At 40.7% G+C, this 25,465-nt stretch overlaps 1 protein-coding gene across 1 annotated transcript in view; it reads right to left on the bottom strand.

Moving 5' to 3' along the window:
• Positions 1-25,465, bottom strand: part of LOC120918475 (bifunctional heparan sulfate N-deacetylase/N-sulfotransferase 3-like) — a 349,511-nt gene that overhangs the window by 20,991 nt on the left and 303,055 nt on the right. The window contains exons 11-13 of the mRNA XM_040330079.1: positions 10,419-10,589; positions 1,726-1,835; positions 1,160-1,262 (exon numbers count right to left, since the gene is read on the bottom strand). Of these exons, the coding sequence (XP_040186013.1) occupies positions 1,160-1,262; positions 1,726-1,835; positions 10,419-10,589 (384 nt within the window). The remainder of the gene's footprint in view (positions 1-1,159; positions 1,263-1,725; positions 1,836-10,418; positions 10,590-25,465) is intronic.

Here is a 25,465-nt window from a genome sequence, read left to right as displayed (position 1 = left end):
CTTTATTGTTAGCATTAGTAAATAGATAGGAACATATATCATATTTACTTATTTAAATAATGTTTTTACATTTCTATAGTTACATCCTGATTTCCAGACCTAGTCAAATGATGTCATACATCACAGGAGTCTTTAGGAGAGGAGAGGTTTTCCCCTCTAAGCACACCATATTGCCTGCCTGCCTGAGCTAAGGGCAAATAGAGTTCCAGGAAGTAAATGCTACATGAATCATCAGCCCTTACTCAAGATGGCCACGGCCCGACATGCTAAGGGGGATTTCTCAGCAAACAAAAAGGCATGGAAATATGGATGGATGGGCGAGTTTGCTTTAAATATGAGTATCTATGATATACAGACAGCAATAAAAAGTGTAAGGAAAATGTTAGACTGTTTAGGGTACCTTGAGGAAACAGAGATATTTCAGAATTAGATAAAATATCCTATCTATCATATTCCCCTTCTTTTCTAAAAAAAACGTTTTTTTTATTTCGGGCTATGTCTCTGCCTACCCTACCACCCTTTTCACCTTTTTTTTTTGGGGGGGGGGGATTGGGCGAGGTATCAGTCATAGATGTACCTGCTTCCACTTCTGGTGGATTGCTGTGACAGATCCCCAGAAGTTCCCCTCCCCCTTTCCTTTCCTTCCCCTCTTGGGACAATTCAGAAAGCACAGCGTGGACAGCCAGCTGTGAAGCCACAATGAGTCACAGCAAACTGCCAACAGTTAACATGCTGGTAACATGGACTCGAAGACCGCGAAGAACCGCAAAGAAATGGCTCGGGTGAGGATGCCACTGGAACCTTGGACAGGTAAGTGTCCTTTTATTAAAAGTCAGCTGCTACAAAAAAAATTGTTCATAGAGTGAAGAATCGCTTTCATGCCTGTCCGGTATAATGGTATCAGCAGAGCAGGAAGTGAGGATAAATCTCTCTAATGCTGCCCTGAATAACCGTAAAAACCTGCAGTTCTAGATCTAATCTATCTGAAACAAGTATATCATATTTGTGAGTTCACAGAAAACAAAGATTACTGTACTTACACTATATATTTATGTTTGTCACCTGACAATTATGCAACTATTTTATTATGTTATTATCTAGAAGGCTCTTCATTTAAGGACAAAATTATATATGTAATTTATGATAAAGAAATACTCACCTCTGCATCCATTGGAGGATATTTTCTGCCTTTGCTTTTCCCCAGACATTTTGTTTTCCCCTCTTCCAATAGCTGACACCAAAAACCTTTATGTGAATCAAACCTAAAATGAAAACATCATTGGATCAAAATGGATTCCCTGGTATACATATTGTCAGCTGACCATTACAATCCTCTTAAGGCCAAATTCACTCTGGTGTGCTGCAGTTTGGCTGTAGTGTGAGTGTATGTTTTTTTTTTTTTTTTGTGTTTTTGCGTTTTACCCACATTTTTAGCCACTATTGACTTTTCTTAAGTTGCACATTTTTGCCACATTTGCTGCAAAGATGTTGCCTGCAGGATTTTTGACGTGCGTTCAGAAAACATGGCAAAAACACATGACCTAATAGAATTCAGGACCGCTTCTAAAAACACAGGCAAAACACAGCAGGTGAACCCAAACCTTAGAGAAGGTAACATGACAACCTAAAAATCATTGATAAAAGGGGTTGTTTTATTTATTCTCTGCTATAGATGTTGCTAATAGTCAATTACAGGTTCTGTTCCTTTCTCAAAAATATACTTACGTTAATGCTTCAGAATAGTTGTAATGAGGAGAAACACCAAGGAACTTCTGAACTTCATCCATCACATTAGCTGGGTCAGTTCGTAGCTGCTGTCCATCCACAATAAACAACTATAAAACAATTATGTAGATTTATGAATTACTACATTAGTAATAATATTTAGTGTACTAAATAGTAAAATAACTGTCTTACTGTCTGTTACTTGCTGCCCTTTTTTCTACTCATTTTAAAGGGGTACATCTAATGGAGGACACTGCCACACTGGGTTGTGCATTATTGCAGACCTATGTAAATCTCAAGACTAGAAGGGCAGAAATAAAATATTTTGGCGGGTAAAATGGATCTTTTATAAATATTTAATCTGTACATATTTAACCACTTCAGCCCCGGAGGATTTGGCTGGCAAATGACCGGGCCATTTTTTGTGATTCAGCACTGTATCGCTTTAACTAACAATTGCGCGGTCGTGCGACGTGGCTCCCAAACAAAATTGATGTCCTTTTTTTCCCCACAAATAGAGATTTCTTTTGGTGGCATTTGATCACCTCTGTGGTTTTTATTTTTTTGTGCTATAAACAAAAATAGAGCGACAATTTTATATAAAAAATATATATATATATTTTTAACTTTTTGCTATAATAAATATTCCCAAAAAATACCTAAAAAATATTTTTTCCCTGAGTTTAGGCCGATATGTATTCTTCTACATATTTTTAGTAAAATAAAAAATCGCAATAAGCGTTTATTGATTGGTTTGCACAAAAGTTACAGCGTCTACAAAATAGGGAATAGTTTTATTGCATTTTTATAAAAAAATAAATTCTTACTTGTAATGGCGGTGATCAGCAATTTTTAACGTAACTGCGACACTTTTGATGCTATTTTGGGACTATTCACTTTTATACAGCGATCAGTGCTATAAAAATGCACTGATTACTGTATAAATGTGACTGGCAGAGAATGAGTTAACCACTAGGGGGCGAGGAAGGGGTTAAGTGTGTCCTAGGGAGTAATTCTAACTATGTGGGGGCTGGGCTACCTGTGACACTGATGGCGGGACACCAGCGGACATAGAGTCCGCGGGTCCCGTGGGCACAGTCACGGATCGCGGCAGGGGGCACACGAGGACACCCGTGCGGCGCGAAATTCAAACCAAATGTGCTGACGTTCCATTCTGCCGACGTATATCTACATGGCACGATCGGAAAGCAGTTAAAGAAGAGAGATACGGAGAGATACAGAAGTTGTCATTGGTGACCTTCTTCTGAAAATGCTGTTTGGCTGGCTGATTCTGACTTCAACTTCTTCTGAGTCACTGACCCAGTACAGGCATGCAGCAAGATAAGTCACCTATATCAGAGGGGAGGAAAACTGTAAGGCCTCGTACACATGATCGGTTAACCAGAGGATAACGGTCTGATGGACCGTTTTCATCAGCCCAAACCGATCGTGTGTAGGCCCCATAGGTTATTTAACCTTTGGTTAAAAAAATGGCAACTTGCTTTAAAATTTAACCGATGGATTGCTAACCGATAGGTTAAAACCATAAAAGTAGGCACAACCATCGGTTAAAAATCCATGCATGCTCAGAATCAAGTCCACGCATGCTTGGAAGCATTGAAGTTTGTTTTTTTCAGCACGTCGTTGGGTTTTACGTCACTGCGTTCTGACACGATCGTTTTTTTAAACTATGGTGTGTAGGTCTGTTCTCATCGGAGGGACTGATCGTGTGTACGCGGCCTAAGTGTTGCTGAACTGGAACAACAATAAATCAGGTCTCCTGGTGTTATTTTGCTCTATTTCAGCAATACTTACAGGTCTCCTCCCCACCCGCATCTCATGACAGTATAGGAGAAGCCGGAAACGAATAAGTTCATCTCTGCCTTTCTACTCTCTCTTCCCATCGCTATGCTGCTTGCACTTCAGAATCAGCACAACTGATTGGCTGTTGTTCCTTTTGCCGGTCTAAGCTCTGCTGTACAGGAACTGCCTAGATGCTGATACAAGCCAAATTAAGGTACTTCCACTACTTGCATTTATAAGTGTATTAATGAATACAGAGCTAGAATAATCAGTGTATTTTATATCTGCCTGGAGTTCAGCTTTGAGGTCCATTGAAGGTGAATTACATCCTGCTATATTTAAAATGGATTTAATCACATTTCTGAGAAAATATGCAAATGTATTCATATTATCAGATCCAAGAATATATAAAGTGAAGATGGTATAGTTGGCAGCGATATTTTCAAACTCAGCCGACCTAAAGAAATTCTGTCATTTTGGTGACAGCTTTTAACAAAATGGTGCTGAAAGAAAGCAATCAGCTGTTCAGAAAACTTACAGAAATGTCAAATGTTTATAAACAGGGTGTGGGTACTTTTTACAGCTTTCACATAATATAACAATTTCATTTTAGCTTTAGCAAGCCTTTTAAATCACAGATGTAGTCACCTTGCTGTTATATTTACAAGTCGCCCCAAACACACATTGCGAGCATATCAAACCGTTGTCAAGTTTGCAGTTTACAGATATATACAAGCAATGTTTAGCAATTTTTCTAGAATATTTTTCCATTTTTGGAGGTGACAGCAGCCTGGTGTGACTTGCATGAAAGTATCACCTAAGTGATTAGACAGATATGCCAGCATAGAATAGAACTGTCTTGTTGACTTTACCATCTGTCCCCTAGAAGTGTCTAACAATGAGGATGATATATTGCCTCCCAGTGCTGATTCTGACATCCTTTTGACAAGTACTAGATATTTTTATGCTTTTTGCCTTATTATTGTGAAATCTCTATATATTTCTTAGTAATGGAAGACACAATGCTTATTTGAGCATTTCATATTTACTGATTTTCAGAGCAAGAAAAGATAGTGCTATAGTAGAGTAGAATGACAACATCTGGGGAAAATCTAGAATTCTCCACGAGTAATTGTACTATCTTTGCTATTTGTTATAGACTGCTTTAATTAAGGTGACACACAACAGGGATTTTAGAACGTTGCAGCTATACAGTCATAATCATGGAACAAAAATAGAACTTGTGTGAAAGCATATTAAATGTGCATATCTCTACATTAAAATAAAAATAGCAAAACAAATAAGAAATAAGTATATTAAAATAGCATTATGTAATTGCATCTTTTGTTAAAATGATAACACTGACAGATAAAACTAGAGGTATTCACAATATAAAACCAAATGTAACTTAGAATGCCTGTCTTGTATACATGAAATTATACCTGTACTGGTGTTTAGGCCTCACACTCATGTCAATTAAACGTGCTTTATTGTTAGTTACAAAGTATAACGTACATTACAACTTTCCCAAAAATCGTCAGCTAGAAACTAAAAAAATATATATTGTTTTTCAACAACAGCTCAACTTTTTATTTTTTTCAATTTAAATAGCATTTCGGCAAGTTTGGTAACTTATAGTGACTTAAAGCGGTTGTAAAGGAAAAAAATGTTTCCTTTAAAATAACAAACATGTTATACTTACCTCCACTGTGCAGTTCGTTTTGCACAGAGTGGCCCCGATCCATGTCTTCTGGGGTCCCTCTGCGGCTGTCTCTGGTCCTCCCCGCAAGAACTCTAAGCTCGCATGAGTGGTGAGTAACAGCTTGCATGGTGGTGAGTAATTGCGGGCGCGCTCCTGTGATACAGCAAACGGCCATAGCTGCTCACTGTATCACTCGGCCCCGCCCCTTGGCACGCCGCATCTCTGGATGTGATTGACAGCAGCGCCAGCCAATGGCTGCGCTGCTTTCAATCCATCTGCTCTAGCCAATCAGCGGCCAGGCTGAACGGCAAAGAGGATCTCGGGACAGTGCGGGACTTTCGACGGGTCAGGTAAGTAAAACGGGGGCTCGGGGGGAGGGGCGGCAACATTAGATGTTTTTTCACCTTAATGCATAGATTGCATTAAGGTGAAAAAAAAAAATCTCATGTAAAATTTCCCTGTTGTGCATTTTAGATCTGCAATGTCCATAAATGTTTTTTTTAAGGACTAAATAACTAACTAAATAAAAGAAAAAAACATGCAATGTATTCCAGCTTGCAGTCCTTAGATGTGGTGGCTGTGTTAGGTTTCTTTTTTTTTTTAAGTATGACTAAGTGCCGGTTCACACTACATCGACTTGACATCCGACTTGTGTCGCCCCAAGTCGCGCGACATGAGTAATTCCATTGAAGTGAATGCGAGCCGTCTTAACGTACACTACTGAAGTAGCTCCGACTTCAAAAAAATTTCCTATACTACTTCAAGGCGACTTCTAGGCAACTTGTAGGCAACTTGTGCCGATTGATTTCAATGGAAGTCACCTCCAAAGTCAGATCACTGTCTTAACTGAAGCAACTTTACAGGAAGAGAAAATAGTTTTCTCAGGCAAACCCCTCCCTCCCACAGAGCTGATTATTGTTTGATTGGCCACTGGCAAAGTCAGTTGTAAGTCGCTCCAAGTCAAGCTGAAGTCGCGTTAAAGTCGTCTTGCAAAGTCGCGCTGGAAGTCACGTTGCCCCTGTGTGAACCGGCACTAAAAGTGTAGCTGCTGACTTTTCATAAACAGCCACTCACCTCACCTGTCCCACGGTCCAGCGACGTGGTGCCCAAAGCCTCAGTTCTCTCCCACTCCTCTCCATGGTGCCAGCATCACTACTGTGGGCCCCCGGCTGTGACAGCTTGTGGCTTCACAGTTGGATGCGCACTGCGCATTCGCGAGTCACGCTGTGATTCCTGAATGGCCGGGCAATCTTCCGGGACCTGTGACATGTCCCAGAAGATTGCAGGGAGGGAGGGGCTGCCCAGGTGACTTGAGCAGAAGTGGGACCTGGGTATCTGTAAAAACAGGTATATGCTCCCCCCCAAAAAAATGCCTTAGCATGTCAGGGGGTCGGTACTCCCTAAAGTGAAAATTCTAGTTTTACGTGGAACTCCGCTTTAAGTATTCAGGTATGTCATAACTCAACAGAATAATTATCAATTATAGTGTTTTATTTATTGGGAGAGGTATAGAGAATAGCTTCCCCTTTAGAGTACTAGTCGTCGGCTTATCTTTGGCTTTCCATACTTTGGTACTGACCAGGAATAGGCATGTCCTAATTTGAATGCTTGTTCAGTCAGTGACTATGAAAGTACTGAAGCTATTAGATAAGCATATAAAACAATGACCTGGTATCTTCAGCAGGACAGCGATGGCATCCATTCATATTTTCTTTTCTTTTGAAGCATTTCATTTAATGCCATTGTAAAAGACTAGCAATGTGTACAGAAACATCACCAGATCTTTGTATTTTATGGTAGAAGCAGGCAGAAACTTAGGTGATCACAATTTTGCAGTGAGATTGCTAATTTCTTTATTTTTTTTTATTTTTCCCCCCCCCCCCCTTTTTTTTTTTTTTTTTCTTTCCTTTTCCCTTCCTTTATACATATGCTATTGTAACATGCACATATACAAATAAACCTATATGAACCCATATATTGCTCCATTTGCAAAGAGCAAGAAAAGCACCAAAAATTAACCATTCCAAGTTTTTACCCCCCCTTATCCCTACCCCTCCCCCCCCCTGTCTCACCTTAGACATTCTCTTAAGACCTCTAGGTCTTTCTAATTTTCTTCTAAGGGAGCGTTTAAGTTTCTTCCCTTAACTTTTCTGTGTAACTCCATGTTTTCTTGAAAGTCCTCCAGTTTTCCCATTTTGTGCTTAATAAGTTCTTCCATTTTGTATGTTTCTTCAACCGCATCGATCCATTCCCACATTAGAGGGGGGTCTGGATCTTGCCACCTTCTAGTGATTAATCTCTTGGCGGCGTTCAGGAGGTGCGGTACCAGTGATTCCCTGTACCTTTTAATGCCTTCTTCTCCCCCGTGAAATAAAACAACCCATGGGTCCATCTTTATCTTTTTCTTTGTGATCTCTTCCACGCAACCCAATATATTTTCCCAATACTTTTTTATCTTAGGGCATCCCCACCAAAGGTGTGCCATATTTCCTGGTGATCTGCAGCCCCTCCAGCAGTCCCCTGTCTGCCCCTCTTTAAAAAAATGTAATTTATCCGGTGTCATATACCACCCGGCAATACATTTAAAGCACATTTCCGCCATGCGGCTATCCACCGCGGAGGAGATTGCTAATTTCAAGTTCTCTAAAATTTACAAAAATTGCCTTCTAATTTTCCCATGTGGCACAGCAAGATAAAATGAGAAAAAAAATGCTCACAATTTGAAACTTCCAATGATAAGCAGGTAGCCTAAGAAAGAAAGCTTGACTACCCTCTGACATGGTTTTGTCATTTGAATGCCAGTCTTCGTCATTTTAAGACAGTGCCCTTGTGCTGTATGCAAATTCTTTCTCACTCCCCACTGCTATCTGACAAGCCTATGTCATATAGACAAAGGTTTTTTTTTTTAAAGCCTTTTACTATGTTGGCTTCTCTGCTAATAAGTTGACTTACTCATTGCTGACTGTCAACTGTGATTACATTGGTGACTCATCATTGTCCTCACTTAACCTTCTTAGATTTGGATGAATGAGACTTAAACCCATTCAAAAAGTATTTCATTTTTGGATCTCTTTCTTTTATTTTATAACTTTTTTTGTGCGTATGTTGTTCTTTTTTTTTTTTTTCTTTATACAATAGGACTGCATTGTATTGGTCACACAATAGGACCGGACGGGTTAAATTATTGTTTTTGGCTAGGGAGAACCTAAACATCAGTTTTACTTACCTTATCCCTTGTTTCCTCTGCAGCCAGAACTTTTCTGAGCTCTTTAATGCTCCGGGTTGTAGTCAGGCCCTCAACATACCCATGTACTTACTTACAATGCAGACTGCTGGTACTGCATTCTGCATTCTGTGTAATGACAATGGTGTGCTTGCTATCAACAGAGCAGCGAAGAGGGACAGGTTTTTTTTTATGTCTCCAGTGTTCCATAAAAAAAAAACATTGAGCCTCTGCAGTGCTGAGGAAGTCCCACTGTAAGGGCCAGTTCACACCAGATGCAGTTCCGTACAGTTTTGTGTGCATTTTTTCTGCACTAAAAATGCATGCACAGTGTTTCCCATGTATTCCAGAAACTGACCGGAAACTCACTGCATGGTGTGAACTAGAGCCAACTAGAGCCATTGGAATACATGGAAAACACTGTGCATGCATTTTGTGCAGAAAAAAAATCACACGGAACTGCGTCTGGTGTGAACTGGCCCTTAGGGTTTTTTCTCCCCAGAGTTAAGATTTAAAGTGACAGTCTACTCTTTGGGAGGTTTTATTGTTACATGTAAAAATAAAGTGAAATAACAAAAGAATACAAAAATATTTTTCTGCTGCGTAAAAATAACACAATAACACATATGCAAAAAGGGAGCACAGTTTTTGCAGTTCCTGCCAGTCCCTCTGCTTTCCTATTAAAAACTGACCACGCTAAGCAGAAGACTGCACCATTGACAGTTCTCAAGTGTCATGGACATGCAATGATGTCTGGCAGCTTACCTTCTTCTCATGTGTCCATTAGAGGCTTGACTCTCTTTCTGGTTGCCTTTTATCATCTCTCCTTCCTGTATGGCCACACCCCAGGTCATCCCAGGAAGTCTATATTAACTGTTGCACTGCAGGTCTGCTTTGCTGTTTAACTTTTTGTTAGCTTTTTCCTGTCTGCCGTGTGCTACGTTTTTCTTTCTGTGTACCGATTTTGGCTCGTCTCTGACTACTCCTGTTTGCCTGTGACCCTGACCCTTTGGCTTGTCCCTTGGCTACCCTTGTCTGCCTGTTTCCCCGACCTCGGCTTACCCATCACCATCCATTGTGTCCTCAGTGACTGCTTCCCCTCTCTCCCTACGGAGCGTGACCTGGGTTCAGTTGCAGCGAAGGCTATCCTCACCACTAGAGGCTCTGGTGAACACCTGCTGGACCTTAGACTCCGCGCCCTGGCGAATCTTGGGTTCACGTTTTCTGTCCATCCGCAGCAGTCTGCTATTGGATTCACTACCTTGCAGTGCACCCCTGTCTCCATCGGGTGCATTTGTCACCTGGCCACATGTGACCTGACATCAAGATATACTGGGAACTCAGTGTACTCACTTCCAATGTTCAGACTTGTCCTGACACCCCCCCACCCTTGCACAGCCTTTCACTGTTTCTCCTCCTGCAGCTCTTATGCAGCTGGAAACAGAGGGAAAGTGTTTACGTATATAAAAGGGAAAAAAAGTATTTATATCTGTAAACAAATGTTTTGCCTTTTATTTCTATTTTAAACTGAATGGTTTGTTTTACAAGATGATCCGTATTTTGGTGCAAGGTCAGAGACTGTTATATGCCAAACAACATAAAGGAATAGTAATAGTAGTAAATAGTACCTGAGCAGGTAGTTAAGTTTTGTCAGAAAACGCAGCTAATTTTGCCTTTGTCTTCTGACTAATCATACAAAAAAAAAAACCTGTTGAGTTTTACTGGCATTTATGTTGCATTAGGGCTATGCAAACTTTCTTTAGGATGAGCTATCTAGTATCTGAGCAGGTGTTTAGGTTTTGCCTATTTTGCTTGTGTCTTCTGACTAATCATACATAATGGCATTATGGATGTATTAGAGATATGTGAATTCTCTTAGCCAAAAAGAGTTCTTTATCTGTATTTTAGTGTCATAATTGTTATATTTTAAACAACATTAAGGTATAATTATCTATTGAATAGTACCTGAGCAGGTGGAAAATAGTCAAGCCATCTGTCCATATGTGTAGAATACCACCCAGGCATCAGGCACTTCTTCTGAAGTGACCGTAATTCTAAAGATGATTGGCTGTCAGCTGTGATGACCTCATAGAAGCTGAATTTCAGGGCAGCAGGATCCTGGTGTGCACGCTGATGCTGAAAACAAGATAATTTCCCCTTTACACACATACAAAACATTAACTTTGATTTTTGTTTTTTCAAAAATATCAGAAGCACAATAAAGGCAAAAGAAAACAACAACAACAAAAAGTAATTAGCATGTTACACTTATAGGGCCATATTTCTAAAACTATGAATCTGACATTTACAAAAAATGCATATGTGTTTAAGATTTCTGGTAGAGGTGTTGTACAGGAATAGACCTGAACAGCAAGAAATAATATTTAACAGGCTATTTAGGTATGTCACAGTCTAATAGTAAATTACAATCTAGAAATTGTGGAGAGCTTGCACCTGCTGGTTGCAACTGGTCAATGTTAAATATTCATATGCAATACAAATGCTTATTCAACTTAATTGACTAAAATAAATTAAACATGTTTTTGAAATTGTTGTATGGAACCAAACACTCAAAGAAATGCAATCTAAAGCACATGTATAAATTCTCTTTACATGGAGTAGATTGGTGTTTTATATTTTTTCTTTATTTATTAAGGATAAACTTAATTCCACTTTAACACACTCAATCATTCGTGTGTAACCCTAAAAACAAAAATGGAAAACCATAGTGCTCTCTGCTACAAATCGTTTATTAAAAGCCCAACATAGAGATTAAAAATCGTGTAGTTTAGGAATAGACAAGAGGTGGCGCCAAACTATATATATAGGGCCAGATTCTCAGTGGAGATACGACGGCGTATCTCCAGATAGGCCGTCGTATCTCTGAGTTGCGCCGTCGTATCTATGCGCCTGATTCATAGAATCAGTTACGCATAGATTTCCCTTAGATCTGACAGGCGTAAGTCTCTTACGCCGTTGGATCGTAACTGCATATTTACGCTGGCCGCTAGGGGCGTGTACGCTGATTTACGCTGCAAAATATGTAAATCAGCTAGATACGCGAATTCATGAACGTACGCCCGGCCGACGCAGTACATTTACGCCGTTTACGTTAGGCTTTTCCCGGCGTATAGTTACCCTTGCTATATGGTGGCATAAGTGCGGCGTACCAAAGTTAGGTATGGGCGTCGTTCCCGCGTCGAAATTTGAAAAAGTTTCGTCGTTTGCGTAAGTCGTCCGTGAATGGGGCTGGACGTCATTTACGTTCACGTCGAAACCAATGACGTCCTTGCGGCGTATTAGGAGCAATGCACACTGGGAAATTCCACGGACGGCGCATGCGCCGTTCGGGAAAAACGTCAATCACGTCGGACCACAGAACATTAACATAAAACACGCCCCCCTGTCCCACATTTGAATTAGGCGGGCTTGCGCCGGCCGATTTACGCTACGCCGCCGCAACTTACGGAGCAAGTGCTTTGAGAATACAGCACTTGCCCGTCTAAGTTGCGGAGGCGTAGCATAAATCGGATACACTACGCCGCCGCAAAGATACGCGGATCTATGTGAATCTACCCCATAGTGCAGTAAATAGTGAATAGAGCTGCCCCTTTTACAAGTGAGTAAATCACCCTCCAAACAATTTAAAATGTATAAAAAGTTGGCGCTAACTCGAATACACATACAAATAAATTTAGTGCATGATAAATAACCATACAAACCAATAACCATAAACAGAATAAAAGGAAGTCCTCAAATTCAGGAGTCCAAACACCACAAGTAAAAAGTCTGTGTAATAACAGGTGCTCTTAGGCCGGGTACTCACGACCAAACATGTTCGCTGGAAATGTCCGACGGGCTGTTTCCGGCGTACAAGGCTGTTTTGTCATTTGGCCCGCTGGCTTGTACACACCAGCGGACCATATTTCCCGGCGGACCAGAACGCGTGCACGTAATCCACGTTTGACGTCACTATAAAGGGAAAGGCCAAAGTCAATGGCGACGTCCTCTGTTCCGCTTTTGCTAGTTACGGCTTTGCTCGTGTTAGTGAAGGTTTGGTTAGAGCTGATTCGCGCTTCTCGGTCTCCAGGCTTTAGCAGGTAGTATTTTCTGGTTCAGTGCGTGTGCTTGTGGGTACGTAGTTGGCATTCGGGTACAGGCGTGCAGTTCGTTCTGCTTTGCAGTTTCGTACTGTGCGATCGTATCTGTGTGTCGTGCGTTCTTTGCAGGTACCGCTGGATTTGATTGTGCTTTCTGTTGGAGTGTGTTCTTGACTGACCAGCCGGCCGGTTTGAAGCCATGATGGAGCAGCAGCGTCAATTTTCGCGAGTTGGTGCCGTTTATGGGATGGCTGCTGGATATGTTCATTATTCCAGTACTTTGGCCAGAAACAGGGGGCGGAGGCGTTTCTGGACCAAGAATTGGTTGCGCCAGCGTGACCAGTTCTCACATATGCCTCTGCTTAGGGAAATCCAGGAGAATAATCCTAATGACTATAGGAATTTTCTCCGCATGACGGACCCCGTATTCAACCGTCTGCTGGATCTTCTGTCCCCCTATATCACGAGGCAGGACACTGTGATGCGCCAAGCCATCACGGCCGAGCAGAGGCTTATTGCCACGTTGCGGTACCTGGCGACTGGGAGGAGCCTGCAGGACCTCAAGTTCTCGACAGGCATCTCTCCGCAGGCGCTTGGGGTCATCATACCGGACACGTGTGCTGCCATCATCAAAGTTCTGCACGAGGAGTATATTAAGGTAAGTTCCCTCATTTTAACCTCACAATGTGTCTTTAATAATGTTGGCAACTAACATTTTTTTTAAGTTCCCAGATATTCTGTGTGTTTAACTTACGTTCCCTTTTCTCACTATGCATGTTGATATCAGCTTTTACATGTTCTTTTTATTTTGGCATACCTGCATATTTGGATCTTACCCAATATTAACCTGTCCAGCATGCTATCTTCGTGCCAACCCCCACCTTGCCACTTTATATTTTTATTTTTTATTTTTTCTTAAAACAGTTTAAACACCCCCCACCCCCCCTTCAAAGTGTTTTTGTCCCCATCAGAGGGCTGTGGAGTCTCTTATTAATTAAGTGGGCGTATCTATTTGTGCCCCGAAATTCTCCCTTCATAATTTGAAAATGCTATTTTAAAAATGTAAAGTTGCACAAGGATGCTTGTAGGATTATGTTTGCTATGTTTATGTGCCAAAGTACTAAATCTCTTTTTTTGTTTGTCCCCACAGCTACCCTCCACACCACAGGAATGGCAGTCTGTGGCTTCCCAATTTGCCGAGCGGTGGGATTTTCCTAACTGCGGTGGAGCAATAGATGGGAAACACGTCCGCATTGTGCCCCCACCCCACTCGGGGTCCTTCTATTATAACTACAAGGGTTATCATAGTATTGTGTTGATGGCGGTGGTGTCGGCACAGTATGAGTTTCTATATGTGGACGTGGGGAAGAACGGCCGGATGTCAGATGGGGGAGTGTTCTCACGGACTGATTTCTATGATCGTCTCCAAACTGGTGGTCTGGCATTGCCACCAGATGAAGATAATGTGGAAGGACTTCCGTTTGTGTTCCTAGCGGACGAGGCTTTCGGGCTTGGACCTCACCTAATGCGGCCTTTTCCCCAGAGGACCCTCACCTTAGAGAGGAAGGTGTTCAATTTTCGGTTGTCCAGGGCTCGGAGGGTAGTCGAGAATGCCTTTGGGATCCTCACCAACCGGTTCCGCCTGTTCCTGACATCGATACATTTGGCGGAATATAAATTGAACACCATTATATTTGCCTGCTGCATTTTGCACAATTTTCTACGCAGGCACTCCCAGACGTACCTAGCCCCCATGGGCTCTGAGGCAGGACTACCCTCAGAGAACATTCCTGGCCTGGACACTGGTCGCGCTGGCTTGGCCCCCCAATCTGCTCGTGAGGTACGCGACAAATATGTTGAGTACTTCATGGGTCGGGGGGCCATTGCTATGCCAGATCATATTTCTTTCTAATTCGGCCCCCAAAAGAAAGGAATATTCTCAGAACTAATAAATAATTAGACCATTGGACTTTATACAGTTGTTTGTCATTACTGCTTTTTCTCTATTTTTCTGTCTTCCAGGTTCTCTCCAAAAATAGTGCACTTCTAGTGCCAAATTTACTTACTCAGATGTATTAACTAACCACATTTGCACATTATTCACTCATCTACAAACTGGATATTCAGTCTAGAAATAAGAAGCCACTCATTTTTCAGCTTTTGATGTCACAACTCTATTTTTTTATTTTAGTCCTTTTTCCCCAAAAAATGCTTCTTTTTTGGATTCAAACATTTTTTAGGAATTTTGTGGTGTAAATATTTGCTTTTAATTCTTTCATTTTTGTTCTTTATTGACAGTGATTATCAAGAATACTGATCGAAACACAATGTAATAATAATTTCACAGAAAATATACGCCAGAATTTTTTGGCTTGTCTCCTATATATATATATATATATATATATATATATATATATATATATATATATATATATATATATATATATATATATATATATATATATATATATATATATATATATATATATATATATATATATAAATATATATATATATATATATATATATATATATATATATATATATACACACTTCTAAACATATATTTTTACTACTTTTGATCAAAATTAAAGGTTTTATTTAGTTTGGTTTTCAGTAACCCAGAATAATTTATATGTTTCTATTTTTTTTTGGTGTTTTTTAAAATATTTTTTACAATTTTTTTTTTTAAATTTTTTTTTTTTCTACGAAATTTATTTACATTTAAACATTTTTGGGTAGTGTTTTTCTACAAAACATTTTTGTGCTTTGTATTTTTTTGTGTATATTTATTTATTATAAATTTTAAAACAACCAAAAAGTTTGGTATTTTTTTAAGCTAATTAGTTAACTTATTTCTTTAGGTGATATTTCTTGTTCGTTTTGTGATCTGAAACTGTAAACATTTACAACCAAAACAAGATCAACACCAAACCAAAAAAAAAATAAACAACAGCAGTCAGTCATGGATGGTGTGCTTTCACACTGGAACACGCCAAAATTTCTAAATGCACACATTCAGTGAAAAATCGCCAAATGTCATTGGTTAAACAGACAAATGGCCACATGTGCTATCTGACATCATGGGTGATCAATGTCTGTGTTTTGTGGGAGCAAACCCTTCTTCCTCTCAACTACTTGAGGATCGAGGAGGGGTTTGTACCCACAAAGCACAGACAATAGATAGTCTGTGATGGCAGATAGCACATATTGGCACACTGTGTGTGCAGTTTGAAATTTTGGCGTATTATAAAGTACTAAAATTAAAAATGGCTTTGTGGGCGGGGGATGGGCGGGGGATGGGCTTTTGTGTTTCAGTCTTTGACACGGCCCATCATGTCAATGAAATTTTTGAAATTCTGTTCGATGACTAGCATCCTTTGGCGCATGTTGTCCATTTCCGTGCTGCACTCTGAAATTACATTTCGAACATTCTGCTCCATGACGACCATCCTTTCCCGCATATTGTCCATTTCCGTGCTGCACTCCATTACTTGCTGTACAATTATTGAAGCACTTGCACGTGAAAAATGTGCTACACCATCTTCATCCCCTAAAAACAAACAAATTGGCATTCAAAATATGTAACGAGTTTCCGGCCTATCTGCATATGTTTGGCCCTATTAATGTTGTGGTGACACTGACCTGATGGCCTGATAATTTCCACATCCACAATTTCACAATCTTCGATGACTCCTCCTTCTTCCACCACCTCAGCCTCATCCTCCACGACTCCTCCTTCTTCCACCACCTCCCCCTCATCATCCACGACTCCTCCATCTTCTTCCAGAACTCCTTCTTTATCCATCAATACCCCTTCAAAATCACGCAATTCTGCTTCGTCCAGTTCCGCCTCATCTTCACCGAATTCTAAATCCAGAGTTAAGTCTTCCTCCTCTCTTCCTTCCACATCCTCCTCTCTTCCTTCCTTCCTTGATTTTGTGGGTGTCTGGCCCTCTCTGCCTCCTCCAATTGCTGGCGTCTTCTTTCCCCTATAAGAAATCCGAAAAAACAAAAGGTATACTCATCAGCACACAGATATTGTATATCATAAATCGCACACATTGCATAGACGATACATTTATGATGATTTGTGTTTGTTTATTCTTTCAGCAATCCTCCATTTTTGGCGGAGTTCTAGGCCAAGCTCTGATCCTGCCCCTTTTTTGGAAAGAAGTGACACACATGGATGTCCCCCCAAAACATTAATTCTCGTTGACCCTCCAAATAAATATCCTTTGATTGTTGAGACACAGGTGCTTTGCATTTCCAGATGTTAATACATCAGCTTTATTTGCATTTTGGAGAATGAATCTTGTTTGCCTGTCACATGCACTCCAGTAAATTTCGGTTATTTTGCTATTCAAAAATGTTTGCAAACAAAGTCAGCCATGTCCAGGTGTGTTGTTCCTGGACTAACCTCGCATTTCTGCTAAACAATGTCATATTACGCGTGTTAACTATTTCACAATATTTGGTAAAGGTTGTTCTTTGACATAAACACAATACAGTATCTACACGTGTTCAAAAGTACAAGCAGGCCAAGGAGGCAGATGTCAAAAACTACATGTCAACACATTCTTGCAGACATTCCCCCCCCCCCCCCCCTTAAATAATATGGACTTACTTTTACGCAGAATTTTGAGGATCTTCTTCATTTGATGTGGCTCCCTCAATTTTAAATCGGACCAACGCTTCCGGAGTTGCTCCTTGGACCTGGTGACACCAAACATTCTCCTCATTCTCCTTGCCACCTTGTCCATTATGTGTGACTTTCTACGGTTCGGTGTTTTGTAGGGCCCACATTCACCATCATAATCCTTCCTCCTCATGATGTAAACCAACTCCACCATTTCTTCAAACGCCATATTAGTGGCTTTATATCTTTTAGGCCTGGATCGGGACGGTCCTGCCTCTGTCCCTTCACTTGCGCCATGAGAGCTCCGTGCCCGCTCGTGTGACATCGCCATCTTTCCTTCCCACAGAGATTAGGGGCGTGGAAACGAGGAAATGTCCCGTCAGGGGCGGAGATGAGGGCGGGGATTCTTGCATATGCGGAGTGTCGCGAATGCCAACAACGTATTGACGTAGGTTACGCGGAGAATATTCGCGCGATTCCAGAACCTACACAGTTAACGCCATATTTACATTTTCAATTGATTAGGGGCATGGCAAAGGTGACGAGGGCGGCGTTTCATACATACGCGGAGTGGATAAAAGGCGCATGACGTGATTACGTTGGTTACGTGTTAATTCATCGAGCGTAACAAACGAGGATTTTGAGAGAGGCAGGTAAGAAATTTAAACATGGGATCAGCAGCGGACTATAAAATGTAGAGCCATGGGATGGGTGTTTGGTCTGTAGGTTGCACAGTTTTATTAAGCTATTATGTCTCTTGGATACCAGAATGTGATTTTCGTACACAAATGCTTTTGTAGACATCACAAAATATAGATGTCAAAAATGATGTAACTCATTAGCAATTATGTAGGGTGTATTCAGATCAGGCCAAATATTGTTCTGTGTTGGTTGGACAGAGGTCATTAGGAAGTGTCTTTCATGTAATCAATGCTGAGGGGCAGGATATCTACACATGCAATAGTGCCTTGAGGAATGCTGTCATTTGTAATAATTGTGTATGGTTGTAGATTTCTATTATTTCCTGCAATGGAACCAAAGGGGCGGCATGTATTTAAAAAATGTTAGCTACAACCAACCAATGGGGCAGAGCTGGCCAGCATTTTGTAAACAAGAGACACTGTGTTTGTATTTCTATATAGGTCCTACTTTTTTAACAACAGATTCTATCAATGTAAATGCTGAGCCTTTTTTAAATCGTGTTTTTGGTTTCTTTTTCTTTTTGTAATCTAGACTAAAATTACAACAATAAAAATTGTAAATGGATCTACTGCAGACCCAAGACATTATCCAGCACTTGCTGGATAAATTCCGAGAAATGCCCATCCTGTGGGATTCAAAGCAGGACCATTATCATAACAAGGACATACGAGCGGCAGCACTTGAACAGCTAGCAGCATACATGAGGACATGGGTGCCAGAATGCAGTGCCAACATGGTGAAGGATAAACTTGCCAACCTCAGGGGCACATATAGGAGAGCATACAAAGCTCACCAAAAGCAGCTAAGATCTGGAGCAGCAGCAAGACCACCAAAGGAACCCAAGCTATGGTATTACAACCAGATGTCTTTTTTGCGGGATCAACTGGAAGGCAGGCCATCTATGTCAAGTCTGAATCCCAGCCTTCCCTCCACGCTACCTCCCAGCGGGACTTCCCCAGATCAACACAGCCCTGCAGAGTCGGATGAAGAGGGCCTGGCTGACAGAGAGGCAGATCTGCGCCTCTACGATGATGAGCTATAGTAGTTTCATAAATATTTATGGAATAATATTAATTATTGTTTGATTCTTGACTTGATATTGGTTAATAAAATACAAGCTGGGAAGCAAAAATCAAAAGTCGTGGGCAAACAAATAGGTGTCAGGGATGACAACTGCAGGGGTCAGAGGGTGAGTCTGTTTTCAAGTTTAAATTAGCGGCAACAAAGAAGATTCAAGCATGAAAATGTGAGTGATTATATTTATAAATATATTACAACATGTCCCTTTTTTTAACACAGGAAGAAGAGACCAGCCAGGAGGTGGCAGATCCTCTCCTCACTGACAGCCAGGCCGAAGGGGTCAGTGGCAGCCAGGAGGAGGCCGGGCCCAGTGGCGTTCAGCAGCTCCCCAGGACAACCACCACCAGCCAGGCTCCTCCCCTCCATATTAGGCCACCAGGCCGAAAGAAGAAATTGGGGGCAGTGGAGGAAGCCAGCCTCCAAATGATTAGGGAGGCGAGTGCCATCATGAGGGCCCCCCTCAACCCCACTGAGGCCTACAGTGCCTCCCTGGCACACGATCTAAATAAAGGCACGGAGGAGCAGAGGCAACTGGCAAAGGGTGTGATCAACCAGGCCCTTTGGTGGATGGAGAGGGAGCTGCTGACCCCAGACACTGGGCTATGTGACCCGGCCCGGCTTGCTCAACACCATACTCCTGCTGCCACATCATCCCCACCTGCAAGGGCCCAGGGAAGACCCGCTGGAAGGCAGCCTGGAAGGAAGGTTGCAAGGAAGAGGAGACGTTGATTCCCTGCCTTCCATTTGATCCCCCACAAATGGCATCTTGTTTGGACTACCACAGCTTGGGTTCCTTTGGTGTTATGTGCTGCTGCTTCAGATTTTAGTTTGTGTGCCTCCTGAGGTTGGCTAGTTTAGCCTTCACCATGTTTGACAATGCAAGTTTGCATGTATTTTGCTAGCTGTTCAAGTGCTGCCATTCTGTTTTTGTTCCTTTTTATCATTTGCTAAAATAAAAGCGTTTTTGTTGAATTTAAAAACGTGCCTATTGTTTGTAATACTGTGGGGATTATTTTAGGCATCAAACATTACAAACAAATAAAATGTTTCATCTAAAAAATTCACTAACTCATGTGGGGGGGGGGGGGCATTTGGTGTGCCAACATGGTAGACAATTTAAACAACCTTCAAAATAATCCAGTTAAATATACAAACAAAAGCAAAATCCTAACAATTTGCTATTAAAAAATTCTAAATGGTGACATAACTATAAACACATAAAAAAAGTGGCAAAGATAAACATTAAACCTTAAAAAAAAAAAAATATACATGTGGAGGACCACTAAAAATATGATACGTCGGGCCAATAAAAGATTGCTAAAATCTTACTACATCACACCTAACAAATGTCACTTTTCAGTATGGAACAACTCAGTTGAAATAACATGAGCTAAATAACTGATTATTTCTAGCAAGAGAAGAATGAATAAAACAACGGCATCAAGTGTTGTTTATTGTCTCGTTTTCTTCAGTGTTCTATTGCTAGAATTAATCTTTCTATTGACGAATGTGCCATATCCCAAACAATCGTGAGTTTTACCTGAACGAGCGCTCCCGTGGCCTCATTTAGTCTGAGCATGCGCGGGGTTTTTGTACGTTGGTTTTGTGTACTCACCGCCAAACATGTCCGTTCGGACAGGATTTCAGCGGACGGTTTTAAAACAAGTTTGCAAATAAATGTCTGCTGAAAAACGGCCCGGCGGGCAAATGTACGGTGAAATTCTGTACGCTCGTAACTACACACGACCAAACATGTCTGCTGAAACTGGCCCGCGGACCAGTTTCAGCAGACATGTTTGGTCGTGTGTACGGGGCCTAAGTTATCTGTGCTCCACCATCACTCATGTATTAGAAGAAATGCAGACTCACCAGACAACTAGATATTAGGAGATATCTTAGGCTCAGATCCTTTAGAAGGTGTATTGCATCCCTTGATGTATCCTTGTACTCATGGTATGAATATAGCTCCGTATAAGCAAAATGATTCACAATATGCTTTGATGTATACAGATGCCAAATAGTGATAAAAATGCACACTTACATTGTGGGGTGCTAATATGCTAGCATCAACATGTACAGCAATATCACTCAGACAGAAACACTGTGTAACCATGTCTCAGCATGCGTTCCACCACAGCAAGGAACCAACTGTACCGGTAATGACATTAGCAAGAGCGAACTCTCAGCCTCAATGCATTTTGTGATCATCAGGAAGTCTGAAAGTGTGCATTTTTATCACTATTTGTTCTTGCCATACCAATCTATTAACCTTCTATGAGGAGATGAGCTGCCATCTAGATAAAGGGAGGCCCATAGACGTGGTGTATCTGGATTTTGCAAAAGCATTTAATACAGTTCCCCATAAACATTTACTGTACAAAGTAAGGTCTGTTGGCATGGACCATAGGGTACATGGATTGCAAACTGGCTACAACGATGAGTTCAGAGGGTAGAGTGGGGAGTACTTGGAAAGGTCCGGGGGGGAAAGTGGGGTCCCCTAGGATTCTGTCCTGGGACCAGTCCTATTTAATTTATTCAGAAATGACCTGGAGGATGGGCTAAACAGCGCAATCTCTGTATTTGAGGATGATACTAAGCTAAGCAGGGCAATAACTTCTCTGCAGAATGCAGAAACCTTGCAAGAAGATCTGAACAAATTAATGGGGTGGGCAACTACAGTACATGGCAAATAAGGTTTAATGTAGAAAAATGTAAAATAATGCATTTGGGTGGCAAAATTATGAATGCAATCTACTCACTGAGGGGAGAACCTCTGGGGGAATATAGGATGGAAAAGGCCCTGGGGGTCCTAGTAGATGTCAGGCTTAGCAATGGCATGCAATGCCAAGCTGCTGCAAGCAAAGCAAACATATTATATTATTTGCATGCATTAAAAAGGGGATTAACTCCAGATATTAAACGATAATTGGAGGATATTAGTTATGAGGAAAGGTTATGAACATGATTTCAATGTACAAATACTGTACTGGTGACACCACAATATGGATAAAACTTTTCCGTGAAAGGGAATTTAAGAAGACACGTGGCCATTCACTAAAACTAGAAGAAAAGCGGCTATTTTTTTTCCTTCTTCATGAAGTCAGGAGAGGCAGGTGAGACAATCAAGCTTCGAGGGTCGTAGCTGGCTGACTTGGGGGTCACAGAGACCCCAAATTTGGGGGGTATGTAGCTAAAGTTCTACCCCACCACTGGAACCTATAGTTCCAGAGATATGGGGCTTCTTGTGCAGCCTGTCAGAAGCTACATACAGAGCAGCCAGTTTAGGTACAAGCTGGCACACTCTGTGTGCAGCAGACTAAGAGGATGAGCTCACAGTGCCTCTCACTTCTTGTCAGAAGCACTGAGCTTAATGAACAGCTTGGAGCCTTGGACCAATGGAAAAGCACCATTGGAACAAGCTGTCCAATAAAAATGTTGCAATGGAGGCTATCCTCTCACTGCAGTGTCATGGAAGGGGGCATGTGTCTAAAAGACATATTCTCACTTCCAGCCCAGCCCTCTTAACTACAAGGAAATAGCATGGGTTTATGGGTATAAGATTTACTCATAATCCCATGTTTTTCTCACACAGTTAACCTCCCTGGCGGTATGATTCCTTCTGGTTTTAGGTGCTGAAAGCGGTACAATTATTTTGCATGGAAATTTGGCGTTTTATATTGTAGGCCCGTAATTCTTAGGAATAACTCACTTAAATCTGTCCAAACAAGAGTCTAGTAGACATCCCGGGTATGATAAAGTTTGAAACACAAAATCATAGATTATAATATAATAAATAACTATAAACAATTATAACAAATAATAATGTAATTATAATAAAAAATATTCAATAATGTAATCAAATCAAAAACACTGAAATTTGCTAAGTAGCAGAATTAATTTTTATTGTTTAATGACGAATTTCCCCACAAATCGCTATCGCTCAATTCTGCAAGTGATTCTAATTTATTATGGCTGTTTTCTAGCTGGTCTAAAAGCACTTTTGATGTCAAGGGACACTCTTTGGTTGCTATGGACAATCTCCAGTTTCCAGGCAGAAAGAACAATTTGTATTATATAAAACTGCATGCAGACCACTAGGGACAAAGGGGGTGTGTAATTATTTGATACAGTACTGTAATCTGTAAGATTACAGTATACTGTATGTGTATTGTGTGTTTCACCTTTTGAATTTGGCGCCGGACTCCGTCCCTGTGCGTCGTAACGTCACAGGGAACAGGGCTCGGCACTCGGCACTGTGAATCAAGCGAGGAGACAGAGCGGAGAAGCCCGCACACACAGCGGGGACACATCGCAGGATCCAGGGACAAGGTAAGTAACTTCCCCCTGTATCCTGCAATGCAATCCCGAGTCTCGGGAATACCGCTAAGGAGGTTAAGAGGGAGAATGAGAATCTGCTGCCTGCTGAAAAGGTACTGTTATAACATATAGCATAATATTATATGATTTAGCTTGATTAAAACATAATAATTTATTATTTATCTATTTACTGTGAAATTACTAGTTTGAAGTTATAAATTCAAACATCAGTAATTTGTCCGTTAAGTCCCCTGCTTCAGTACAGTTTTAGAAAATATAGTAAATTACTTTAAAAACAATATATAATAGTTATTTGTATATTGCTTTATTATGGTAATTAACCACTTGCCACCCAGGCCAATTATTCTGTCAACATGTTACTTCTCTCCTACCTGTAAAAATGTTTTTTTTTTTTTTTAATATATATATATATATATATATATACTGTATATACAGTATATTTTTAGCAGATATCCTATAAAATAAAATTGTGGTCTTTGCAACTTTTTTTGTTACACAGTATTTGCACAACAATTTTTTTGGGGGGGAAAACTGTTTAATGAATAATAAAGAAAACACTAAAGTTAGCCCAAAATAGAGACCTAACATGTCACGCTTTAAAATTGTGCACTCCTGGATCGGCAATTAACTTTAGTACTTAAAAATCTCCATAGGCAACGCTTTAACAATTTTTACAGGTTACATGTTTAGAGTTACAGAGGAGGTCTAGTGCTAAAATGATTGCTCTCCTTCTAACATTCACGGCATATCTAACATGTGTGTATCTGGCTATGATACTAGTCAGTGCCTCACCAGTCACGGACCTCACCGCACGTCCCTGGCCTTAAGTATAATAGATTTCATACGGACCCTTTTTAATTCTTAAACAGAACACCCTAAGGCATTATCTAGATTGAAGCAGATCATTAATTTAAAGGTTAGTATAAGAATGACAGGTAAATATTAAAAGCTTGGCAACATCCCTGGTGCTGGTTACTATAAAAAACGAAAATGGAAGCAAGTTTTGATTTAATATGATGCTCATGCTCTGAATCCCAATGTCTTGTTTACCAGGAAGGATGCCCTGTATTACATTACAAGATTTATGAACATTAATGTCAGGAATGCAGGTCAAACTCTCAAGTTGAGTTTAATGAGAAGGTGTAAATCTGTCTATGGAATGCTAGAGACATATAAAACCTCATTATGTACTGTTGTGTTGTGAAAAAGTAATATACATTTTCAATTTTGTGCTAAGCAAAGCATTATAGGACAACACACTGATTTAGATCCACTTACTAAGCAATCTTAAGCAATTTATTTTTTGAAAGATACACATTAAAGACTTCCCCTATTTCAAACTCTCCTATTGTTTGATCTAAACTGCTTACATTTTAAACAAGTTTAGTTTTATTATTGGTTCATGTTGTATTCTATACTTTATATGCAAGTCAAATTTTCTTTAGCATCATCCATCCCTTAAACCTATGCTATAATAACACTATTATATACAAGATCATATTCAGACTTTAACAGCCATCTTTGGCATCTCCTGCTCACTTGACCTCAGTTTGCATGATGCATTTTAAAGTTTTACTTGATTTATTTATTTATTGTTATTGTTTATTGCTTATTGCTTGTATAGCGTAGAATCACCCGAAGGTATCGAAACGCTTCCAGACCTTAACAATTCACAACAGGACCGAGTGTTACAGGCATAAATTAACATAGTAACATTTATTACAGGTAGTTATATATAGGTAGATTCAGGTACATAGGATTAACTTTTGGGCGGCGTAGCCTAGCCTGTTTAGGCTACACCGCCGTAAATTAGCTAGGCTAGTAGTGATTTTCAATCTACTTACCTGCTAATCTACGGCGGCGTAGCCTCAAACGAGCGGGCGTAAGGGCGCCTAATTCAAATGACTTGGAGGGGGCGTGTATCATGATAATGAGGCTTGACCTCACGTTTTTGAAGTTTTTTGTCACTGTGCATGCGCCGGGCGACTACATTTCCCAGTGCGCATTTCGGCTAAGTACGCCGTACGGGCCTATTGATTTCGACGTGGACGTAAACGACGTAAATCCCGATTCACGTAGAGTCTCACAAGATTCCAGTATCAGGGGCTGTTCTCCAGTGTTAGAAGCGTTGGAAGATCACTTCACTCCTCCGA

Source organism: Rana temporaria, chromosome 1 (assembly GCF_905171775.1).
Source record: "Rana temporaria chromosome 1, aRanTem1.1, whole genome shotgun sequence".
NCBI lineage: Eukaryota > Metazoa > Chordata > Amphibia > Anura > Ranidae > Rana > Rana temporaria.
This window is presented reverse-complemented; position numbering and strand designations above follow the sequence as displayed.